This window comes from Dermacentor andersoni, chromosome 2, assembly GCF_023375885.2.
Source record: "Dermacentor andersoni chromosome 2, qqDerAnde1_hic_scaffold, whole genome shotgun sequence".
Taxonomy (NCBI): domain Eukaryota; kingdom Metazoa; phylum Arthropoda; class Arachnida; order Ixodida; family Ixodidae; genus Dermacentor; species Dermacentor andersoni.
This window is the reverse complement of record NC_092815.1, coordinates 19,168,737-19,180,367: the sequence shown is the minus strand read 5'-3', so window position 1 is coordinate 19,180,367 and position 11,631 is coordinate 19,168,737. Positions and strand designations below refer to the sequence as shown.

At 46.8% G+C, this 11,631-nt stretch overlaps 1 protein-coding gene across 1 annotated transcript in view; it reads right to left on the bottom strand.

Annotated features, from left to right (window-relative positions):
- Positions 1-4,791: 4,791 nt before the first annotated feature.
- The window catches only part of LOC126542812 (motile sperm domain-containing protein 2-like), a 28,025-nt gene continuing 21,185 nt past the window's right edge, over positions 4,792-11,631 (bottom strand). The window contains exons 5-8 of the mRNA XM_050189916.3: positions 10,878-10,938; positions 9,114-9,152; positions 8,807-8,931; positions 4,792-6,130 (exon numbers count right to left, since the gene is read on the bottom strand). Of these exons, the coding sequence (XP_050045873.1) occupies positions 6,071-6,130; positions 8,807-8,931; positions 9,114-9,152; positions 10,878-10,938 (285 nt within the window). The 3' untranslated portion in view covers positions 4,792-6,070. The remainder of the gene's footprint in view (positions 6,131-8,806; positions 8,932-9,113; positions 9,153-10,877; positions 10,939-11,631) is intronic.

Sequence of the window (11,631 nt, the reverse complement as noted above, 5' to 3'; positions counted from 1 at the left end):
CGACAGCGGCGGAGGAAGATCTGGTGCGGGTCAATGAGACAAACAACACGATGACGCTGAGCACGCCGTGTATGCATCGCTGTGGGGCATATGCGAATGTAAAGATGCTCAAGCTGAGCGGTCATAACCTTGATATTGAGCACAGCTATGGAGGTGCAGAATCGGGGGACGGTTAAGAGGCCGCCGTCGGCGGATGAAGGAGCTAATGCAAAAAGAGTGGGAGAAACTTTGACGGCGGACACGCCGCAGCCAGTCGTTAAAGTCACTAGTCATAGGGGGGAAATGTCTACCCTTGCGGACAGAATAGGAAAACTAGAGGAAATACAGGATAGGTTGGAAGCTCGGATCGACAGGATCGAAGCCAGACTAGACAAGATTGAGGAGCATCTTGACGCCTTAACCAATGACATGCGGGCTCTCCAAACACAGGTTATGGGCATGTTTCAAGAGCTCGATGCTACGCTACAGGCTAGATTACCTCCCGTAGTCGGCCAAGCGCCGATGTTAGTGAACTTAGTGCCTAATCATGGCCCAACGCCAGCAAATTGAGGTTTGGCAGTGGAACTGCAGGGGCTTCCGTCGCAAGCGGAGGAACCTGCAGTTGCACATACAAAATCTGGACAGTAAGCCGGACATTATAGCTTTGCAAGAGGCTAGTGGCTGGGTGAAATTACCAGGATTTAAGGCATTTACAACGCCAGGGATTGATCGGGGGGGGGGGGGGGGGTGCATATCGAGCGTCTTCACGGCCATGCTAGTCCACCGCAACACCACAGCGACACAGCATACCATAGATAGCCGCAGAGAGGACTACGTCCTGCTAGAGGTTCTGCCCAAAAGAAAGGACGATAAGAGTATCTTTGTTCTTAATGTATATTGTTCTCCGAAAGATAATGGGGTGGGCTTGCCAGACCTCTTGATAAAGACGCAACGGCTAGCGGCTAGGGCTCAACTCGCCGTGGTTGGAGATTTCAACGCACCCCATCCGGAGTGGGGTTACATCCGAGCCACTTCAAAGGGAAATAGGCTTTGGCAGGTAGCTCAGGACCTGCAATGGACAATCTTGAACGACCCGCTTGATCATACGAGGATAGGCAACAGCGTGAGCATAGACACCTCTCCGTACCTCACATTTGTGAAAGGTATTGGGGATGCACAGTAGGTAAACACGGGACAGCCAACTGGGCAGCGATCACTACGAGTATATCCTTTCTACGGTATTTAGTGCTGCTAAGCAGAAAGACAGGGTGAAAGGAACTAGAGTTACGGATTGGGACAGATTTCGGAAAGTCAGGAAAGACACAGTAAGCGGCGAAATCGAGGACTTGGGAACCTGGGTTGAGGCGCTCAAGCAGGACGTGAAGGGTACCACAGAAGAGGTTCCGACGGCGGAGGAGGGTTTTACGGCGGACTCTAGACTGTTACACATGTGGGAAGCGCATGCAAGTCTCCTTCGGAAGTGGAAGAAACAAAAGCACAATGGGTCCTCCGTAGGAAGGTGGCGAAACTAGAACGAGAAATCGAAACCTACACGTTGGACTTGCAGTGCAAACAATGGGGGCAGATTTGTGACAGGATGAATGGGCAATTCGGATGTAAAACAACGTGGCAGTTGTTGAGGCACCTTTTAGATCCGGCGGCAACCAAATCGGCGCAGAAGGGTCAAATGGCTAGGTTAGTTCACCAGTATCAGGGCACGACTGGGGAGTTAATTCAAGAACTCCGAAGTCGTTACACAAACGGCGAGGCGGGCGGTTGCTTGCCGGATTACTCGGGAGATGAAAACCTTGAATTATATGCGAACTTTACGGCGGCGGAGGTGGAGTTTGCAATGGGGCAGCTTCGTACTACGTCGGCAGCGGGTCCGGACGGGGTTGCTAATAAAATGCTGAGGAACCTGGATTTCAAGTCAGTGGGGGCGCTCACGGACTTGATGAACAAATATTGGGCGGTCGGGGAGATCCTGGCAGAGTGGAAGCATGCTAGGATTAAATTTATTCCTAAACGAGGGAAGAAGATCTGTATTCAGAATCTTCGTACCATCCCGATGACGTCCTGCTTGGCCAAATTGATGGAGCATGTGGTCCTCAACAGGCTTCAGGGTTATGTGGAGGACAAGGAGTTGATACCTAAAACGATGATTGGCTTCAGGGCTAATTTATCAACGCAGGACGTCATGATACAGCTCAAAAAGGACGTGGTTGATACTGGGTACGGCACGGGCACCAAGGCTATCTTGGGGCTCGACCTCACAAAGGCCTTTGACAATGTCACCATGAGGCAATATTAAGGAACCTATCGGACATAGGACCGGCGGGTAGAACCTTCCGATGCATCACATCATTTCTGGAGGATAGGACTGCGGAGATTGTAGTCGGAAAATTTAAATCGGATCCCTTCCAGTTGGGGGCAGGGGGACACCACAAGGGTCGGTTTTATCACCGTTCTTGTTTAATCTCGCCTTGATGGCAAGGACATCGGGACTTAAGCATACATTTTACGCGGATGACATTACTCTATGGTTAACAAGGGGAAGCGACGCACAATTGGAGGAAACTCTATAACAGGCAGGGGATATTGTGGAGGAGCTAGCGGGGGAGGCAGGACTCCCGTGCTCTCAGGCCAAGTCCGAGTCATTGTGCTTAGGGATAAACCAAGAGAGATACATGCGAGGCACTATGTGCCGCCACTATGTGCCGCCACCGTAACAGAAAGAATAGGGACGCCTTTGAATGGCTTAAACATACAGTCAATGCTACCGTGAGACTAATCAGGAGAATCGCCAATCGTAAGCGAGGGGTCAAGGAAAAGGACTTGTGTAAGCTGGTACAGGCGCTTGTGCTCAGTATAATAGTGTATGTGACGCCTTATATGAAGATGGACGCGACGGAGAAAGGCAAGGTGGAGGCTATGATTAGGCAGGCGTATAAGGCGGCCCTTGGGTTGCCTAACAATACGACTACCGAAAGGCTGCTGGGATTAAGGATGCACAACACCCTGGAAGAACTGCGGGAGGCACACTTGGTGATGCAGCTGAGTCGGATTTCCAAAACGAGAGTAGGGAGGGATATGTTGGAGATGATCGGCATTGGAGCTGATCGTCCAGCTGGGGACATGAAAATTCAGGTGAAGCGAGAAATACACAAGGGCTTATACATAAAACCTTTGCCCAAAAATATGCATCCGATACATCACGAGAACCGCAGGAAGGCAGGAGCCAGAGCTTTACATGCTAAGTACGGGAAGTACAACGGGACAGTCTACGTAGATGTCGCAGAGTATAAGGACAAGCACGCATTTGCAGTGGCGGTGGTGGACGGGCGGGGACGCTTAGTCACCTCTGGACCAGTCAAAACCCGCTCCTCAGAAACTGCAGAGGAGGCGGCGATAGCGCTAGCTATAGGGAATACTAAAGCTGACCTGATTTTCAGCGACTCTCAAACAGCCATCTGAAATTTAGCGAGGGGCAGAATCTCTGTCACAGCGGCAGGATTGCTAAATCGGGCCACGGGGCGAGGGACCACGGTTGTCGAAATTGTCTGGGTACCAGCACACTCTGGGAACCCTGGGAACGAGGCGGCTCACATGAATGCTCGAGGTTTCGTCAGCCGAGCAGGTGAGCCGGACTTTCCAGGGAGGTCCAAAAGAGATGGGCTGGTGTCCTTTCACGACATTACTAACCATTACAAACTTGAGCGAAGAATTTACCCGCCCCCGGACAAGCAATTGGTGAAGGCACAGGAAAGCGTCTGGCGAAGATTGCAGACGAGCTCTTTCTATAACCCATACGTGTTAAACAAAATCTACCCGTACGTTCAGCCGGAATGCAAATGGTGCCAGGAACTGGCCACCTATGACCACATATTATGGAGCTGTAGTATAGTGCCGCCACCGGCAGATATTATGCGTGATCCTTCTCTCGAGCAGTGGGAGGCCGTGTTGGCCAGCTCAGACCCGGTCGCCCAGACCAGGGCCGTGGACTGGGCCACCCACGTCACCGTCAGCCATGAGCTGATGACCATCTAGCACGGAATCGTCCGCACATGCGTTCTGACGAAAATAAAGTTTTCCCATCCATCCATGCGTACTGACGATCAAACTTTCTGACGTAATAGTTCTGCGGAAGCCCGCAAGGTGGAAGTAATTAATTAAGGGAAAGTGAGACATCCACCCACCCATCCTGGACCCGGACGAGGACAAACTTTGCTTCAACTCCGAGGCTTTCATTTCGAGGAACGCCTATGGGTTTCCTTTGTAGCAATAGCTACGATTGGGTGGATGTCTCATTTTCCCTTACTTAATCGACATTTATATTTCTTGTGGAGTGTGGTTTGCTATGGCAGGCAACAGAGATACGGGTGCTGCACTTCCACTCTCAATAGACAACGAGTGCGGAGTAGGGGGGTGTTACTCGTCCGGCGTTGCCACTATGCACTGCAATGGTTTCACATCTCCGCGCAGTTACGTCTCATTAGAAATAATTTAAAAAGCAGTCTATATAAAACACGTATTTAGGGGATAACCCTCGGTTAAGCATTTAGTTGTTTCATTTTTAACTCATCACCATGCCCTAAATTTCTGCATACTATGTTTTATTTCGTGCACCCCATTTAGCACTGCCATTGCCAGGGATTTGTGCTGTTTTCTTTTTTTTTGTTTTCGTAGATACTTGCTCTTCTAAGCTCAGCTTAATGTTGCAAGACTGAGAACAGCAGTGTCTTACCAGTCTCGAACGCTACAGTTGTGTTATCAGAAAGAACCGAGCCATCGAGATAGAGCATGCTACAATAATCGTGTAATAATAGGTTTTATTTTCTGATACAAAAATATGTCTTTGTACACATTCACAATTCATGCCAACTGCAAGGTACATTACCATCTATATCCGCATGACGAACTTTTGCACATCAGTTAAAATGCCTAATCGCAAAACAACAGTGTCCTTGGCTGACGTACTGATTTGAGAGAGTGCTCTCTTACTTCCGGAAGAACACTGAAGTGGAAATTTGGCCTTTTAGGCAACGTGAGAGTCCACCGAAGTGGGGAAAAAAGTGTAAACTAATCCTGTCGCTTCTCATAAGATCGCACAATTAACTACTTCGACGTCGCCTAGACCCAGTATAACTGACGAGACTGTACATGCTGTCTTTGTTAGAACTTATAAGAAATATGTTTCTTTACTATTCTAAGAATAAAACATACGTTTAGGACGGTAAATCGATATTTTTATGTCAGCTTTTTTTTTTCTTTTTGGTAAACGTCATCCACGACAGAACGATGCGAGCGTGTTATGCACGCTCGCAAGAAAAAGAACTATTTTCTTTTTCTTTTTTTTTTTGCGATGGCAGTCCGCACTCCATATCACAGCATTGAGCAATGCACGTCTCGTGCTCCAGGGTGACATATTCAAATATTCCATGAAATGTATGGAAAATAAAGAACAAAAGAACCTTCTCTTGGTATCATTGTTCATAAGGCCCGTAGAATCATTTACAAAGAAAAACATAAATGTGCTAACGTTATATGCTTTTAAGCAAAACAGTGATATCTCTTGACAATGATCACATCAAAGACAGTAAACAGCGCAAATAACGCTTATGGGAAAAACAGTTGAGTATGAAAAGGTTGCACTTTAGTTTGCTAGAATGTACACAGGGTCCAAATATAGATTTTTCTAAAGGGAGCATCGCCCTACCATTTAAGGAGCCAATCTTTCTATTTCGTTGTACATAAGCTTTTCCACAAACAAAACGCCAGGAAATGCTGGAATGGCTAAATTTACAAAAATAAAAAGAAAAGCACTCATTCAATGTTCAGCAGCTCTATACTTCCCACTTAGGCAACCTTTCTTGTACGCTGGGTTTTCGTCGTCGTTTTTCTCAACACAGAAAAACACACCGCCTGCTTTTTCTTTTTGTTCAGCAGAGCACCGCAAAGAGGTCTTTGCAGTCAAATCCCTCGAGGGGGGCCGCCCGTAAACAAGCTCTCAGCGGCCGATCTGGTGCGCGGCATCCGGTGAACCACCGGGAGTGGTCATCCGGTGGGACAGGCGAACGTTGTCGGGCCCCACTCAACAAGCGACTCGCTCTCCGAGCGGCTTTCCTGGGACGTAGCTGTACTCGTAAGTGTCCTGCAAAAATACATGAGAACCACCGCATTTATGCGCATGGGAAATTCTTATTCACTCGTAAATCTCTTGAGACGTCTGAGCACAAGCCTTTATCGGCGGCGGACGCCGTAAGCTGTGTTACCCGGCCTAGAATAAACGAAAAGTGGCGTCCCTTTTCGTCTCTAACGTTTTGCACGCGAGTTGACCAGGCTTGGCTCATTGTCTTGCCACGTAAAGGTCAAGAAATATGTTGGGCCGCATCTGCGCAGCGGTAGAAAGAAAAGTTGAAGGCCGTGCACAAAGACATAGTTATTGTGATTTTAAACACCGTCACAGGTTGGTTGAGTGTGGTAAGAGAGTAGTGTATCATATGCCCCTGCCCTGCGGGAAGTGGTACATCGGCTAAACAGGAAAGTGTTTGAATAACAAATTAATAGACCACAGAGCTTTGTTGAAATGGCAGCCGTCGTCTAATTTGTGCCTACATTGCAAATAATGCAATTGTAAACCGTTGCTGAATGAAACTAGGGTATCGTTAAGGCCCAAAGACAGGACTGCGTGGGGTGATTGCCGAAGCATTCCTTATTGGCAAGTCCGGTGACATGTGCATTGTGAGGCAGCCTGTGATGCTACACAAGCTAGAAATTCATAATTCAGCTGCTATTATTCAAGGTTTTATGCGTGTTTGTGCCATGGTATATAATTGTGTTTCTGACAATAAACTGCAGTATCTAGCCCTCACTCGTATCTTGTTTATATAGAGTTATAGGACAGTGAGTTCAGCGGGCCAGCGCAGGCGCCACTGCGCATGTGCGGTACGCTGGGGTGGCCAGCGTTTTCACGGAGGGAATGGCGACCACGCGCTCGAACAGCAGTGGCACCTCGTCGGCGTCGTCTTCAGATAGAGCGATTGAGCATCGCACACGTAATGCGAAAACGTGGGATCGTTCCCCATCTGCAAGGAAGTTGTTTTTTCATCCACTTTCATTACCGATAATTTATCATTTCTTAAATTCAATTGGTAAGTACAAGTATTTCCCCTATGTTTTCCTTGGTGCCTTTGTTCGTTTCTCAAGATATGAAGAAGACCTATGTATCATGCGAGATGCTTCAGCAACGAGGCCGTTTGGCGGCGATTTGAAGCAGATGACCGCGATCGAGAACCCGAAGCGAGCGTACGCATCTTTTCCCAGTAACTCCAACGTTGTTCGACAGGTGGAGCAGCAAAGCGCTCCGCTTACTCCGCTAGACCGAGCCGTCTCCGCTCGCCCGCTGGACCCACTGGCTTCTGACCCCGCTGATCTATAACTCTCTTATTTGTCGTCCCTTGTTTTCTTTTTCCGTGCCATTTTTGGCCAGTATGGAATACCAACCCACCCAGCATTCAGTGCTTAAAAGTCAACTCGCCAAATTTCCAGTGCCAAAGGACAAAACACAGAGGAGAACTGACAGGTGTGTCTTCCGTTGCCCTTTCTCTTCTTTTTTTTTCTTCTTCACAGTGCGAGAATCTGGGTTTTGTCGGTCGTCTGTTTCCTAGTGGTGTGAACAAGATGGATCGCCAGCGTGACCACTCTGAGGCCCTGCTGCGGTACGTTAGTACTAAGCTTGTGCTCAGCATTCACTGCGCATGGATACGAAACAACTTAAATGATCAACTCAAGTGCACAGTTAGCGTTGTAAATAGCGAAGGTTGTTATCTATTGAGACATGCCAAGCTTCATAAGGTGCCCTTAACGCAGCAGGCACTGTACACATATCGGTTAGTGCCATAAAATTCGCACAACCGATTATACATGTCTAATAAATGTCGATATACGGACGAGTATCCATACTTGCTTGTGTGCGTATCGTGTGGCTGGGTCGTAATCTCTAATTAGGGGGCGGGCGGAAATTGGTTGCGTCATAATCTTGAGATCATGGCGGAAATTATTGACAAAGCATCTCGGGCGAGCCGTGAGTGCTACCTGAGTCCATATTCTCCATCACTAATCCCGCCAGGGGTAAAACAAATGTTTCACGCTAAATCACAGCGGAAGTTTCAATGCGCAGCAGACGATTATGAAAATGGCATCTATTTTAGACTGGTTTTACCTTTCAAAAAGCACTTGAGCGTTAAAATGTCAGAAAACTCCTCTAATGGTTTATTTGAACAGAGGGATTCGCCGATAAAAGCGAGTTTTATGACAGCAACAAATTTACAGAAACTTTACATAAATCACTAAAACATGGGAAACTTCACCTGCCAAGCTGGTTGGAATGATGAATCTCAAACTTGACGGCGAAGCTAGTTGATCTTTAAAGACAAGGGGAAAACGCGAAGTTGCTCCTTAGTTACCAGTGCAATTACTCATAAGCGTCTACAGGAAGGCTTAAAAACATAGGTGTTGCGATCAATTGTTCTGTCTCCAAAATATACAAATGAAGAGCTTGACTTTTCAGCTGATTGGTTAAGCACAATCCAATACAATTTCGTTTTCTAATTCTAACGTTTCAAGTGCAACAAAAACCTCTACATCGCAATAGCGCAAAAAAAAGGAACGTTGTATATAAATGAAAGATACCGGCGATGCGTGAAGAGAATGTGTTCATAGTAAGAGCAATAAAAATATCGAGTTAGAGACGGAACGACCGACGAAATCGAAGAGTGCACTCTGATCGTTCTGCGTAGCCGCGACCACGCTCCAATAGTTTACTCACCGTTCCGCCCATGTGGACTGGGAGCTCCTTGGGGTCAATGTAATTCTTTATCTCCTCCGTGTTGACCATCTTGACGCGTGCTGCGGCCTCAGGCATCATCCAGCCCTTGATGATCTTCCAGGCGGCTGAAAAAAAGTGGATCGGCAAAACGTATTAAGCCAGTTATGCAAGATTGAGTATATTGGCGTGCATGGCATATATCACGACTGAACGGCTCTTCCTATATGTAGTTGTTAAGGTGCGCTCTTTGGTGCGCTGGTTGTACATCTCGACACCGTCGTGTAAAGGATGAGAACCAAGAACTTACCATTAAACAACCATGGCATGTCGTAGACAAGGACGTAGCCTAGAAGAAAGAAGGAAAGGAGTAAAAAAGAAAAGAAATGTGGTTAGTCGTCAGAATTCATGCGCCGAACTCGCTCGCTTTCGACCTTGAGAAGAGAAGCGTTATCAAAAAAAAAAAAAAAAAGAAATTAAGGGTTTCCTCTTGTCCACGCCTCTGTCTGCGACAGCGAGGTAATGACCACCGCGGAGGCACTGTAATGAGGGAGGGCGAGCGTGTCTTTACCGTCATGGTGGTGCGCTTTTTTTTTCCTCGTCGTAAATGCCGTAATAAGCACCAGTCCGATAAACATTGCTTGGTAGGTTTAACGTGCTAGCAAAAAAGAACTTGACGTGCATACGTAATAATAGAAAGAGCTGAAGTCTGTGCGTACCTGTACACGTTTTCTTTGCCTACAATAGTTACACCGTAGATACTGAAAGCTGCAACGAACTGAAAATGAACACGTGAGCGCTGAAGCAAAATGGCTTGTGTCTCAATCGCGAATCGTAGAAATCGACACCAACGAATGTCGACATTCTGTCTCGACGTATTAGTACAAACGTAAAGAGCTATCGTAAATGGGGAACAGATAGAACATTTTTCTCGGAGTGCACGTTCGCGGCGTCTTTTTTTTCGTTGGGTGCTGTATTCGGCTGAATTTTGTAAAGAACATCGCCGTAACACGCTGCTCAAGAGCAGCACTGAAATTGTTCTTGAAACAGAAGCGGCTCGCTAAGTCCAGAAAACTAGCCAGAGTCGCGGAATAGTTCATTCATTCATTCATTTCACATACTGTCAATACTTCATGAGAGCATAACAGGAAGGGCAAGTACAATGGTAGGAGTTGCGAACAGCAAAACGAATGTGAATACAGTATATAATTACACGACTGTCAATGCAAAAGTTTTTGCTTGGCTAAGACAACATAATTAGGTATACCATCAAAGATTCAAGATATGAGTACAATTTACGTTTACCTAGAAGCCTAGTTACCTACGAAACACAAACAGAAGCGATATCTGTGCTTCATTACTTTTTGTGTCCTTGTTTTTGCTGCGCTACACTTCATACATTCTATGATGATCAGCCAACAAGCCCCCATCGCCACCTTCGTTTCCAGGCTCGACCTATTTTATCTCCTCTCATGAGAAGCTGTGTGCACATCACGACGCCTAACTTTTTTTAAATTGCAAATTGCTTCTGTCACCATGGCTTCGTATTTTACCCTCAAGAACTCGCGTTCTCGTTTTCATTCAAGTGCAAGGTGTTGTGTAATGCCGGGAGTTAAGCAATAGCGTTCGACACACGGTAGCTACGAGCAAGTTGAGTTATCACGCGCCCTGCCCACGTAGATTGAAATCTGAAGGTGCGTACAGGTTGCCTACAGATCTACAGAGCGCTGTCCTCAATATCCCATATGTTCGTGCGATGAATGCAAAAAGAAAATACAGAAATGAAAGTACTTTTTCTCTGGCGTTATCTCTCTATTCTATCTCCTGAAAATTTACATGAGAGGTCGCGAACTCTGCCCTACAGAGAAACGAAACGACGCGCCAACTATCTCAGCACGGGCAAGCTAGGTGCTGCGTATACCTGCTTAATGTAAAGAAGTGTACGACCGTTAAGGGACGCCTGACATTGTGAAGCCAGCTTGTTCTTTAAAGGTTGATGCAAGAAAATCTTGCAAAAGCTATCAGGAAATTTAATGATGTATGAAAGTACACTGAAAGTCTGAGGATCACTTACCAAGGCCCAGCGGGTACCTCTTGAGGAATACGTTGAAGATGAACTTGGTGAAGTCTATATCCTGAAGGGAAAGGGGAAGGGAAACGAAACATCAGTCCCCAGAATGACCTATAAGGGCGTATTTATGCAAATATGAACCTCCATAAAGCAATTACAAAAATAATATTATTACGATATGATTGAGCGATGCTCAAGAGACGAGCCGCGCGAGAACGACGAAGAGGTTGGTCGGTGCCCTTGGCACGAGCGGGTGTCAGCCTGGCTGCCTGGCTCCAGTGTAAATAGCGTGTAAATAGCATCTCTCGTCTGTGTCTTTCCACACGTAACATTTCTGGTGGAGGTGCTGGGTATCGATCCCAGTACCTCCAGTACCTCCCAGCACCACGTTGAAGAACAAAATGCTTACGCGTATGGCGCTACGTGTGGTTGACTTTCTTTTCGCATAGAATCGACGACAAAGGTAAAAATTTCGAATACAGCACGCGCTTCTTGCACAGAGCGGGAGATCGATTACGGTAACAATCCGGGGAAATACGGTCACCGCTAAAAAGCAAAACAATGTACGCGTGATGCTACGTAAGTGCGGGGGCGATCAGGGTATTTCTGTTGGTGCAGTTGTCCGAGCATGTTTTGCTTCCCACACGTTAGCGGTCGTAATAACCTTGGTGTACTAACTTCATAAAAGCGTGAGCTTAATCATTTCGTCTTTGACATACAATATGTCTGATTATATATTAAACTAGAGAAATGTGCG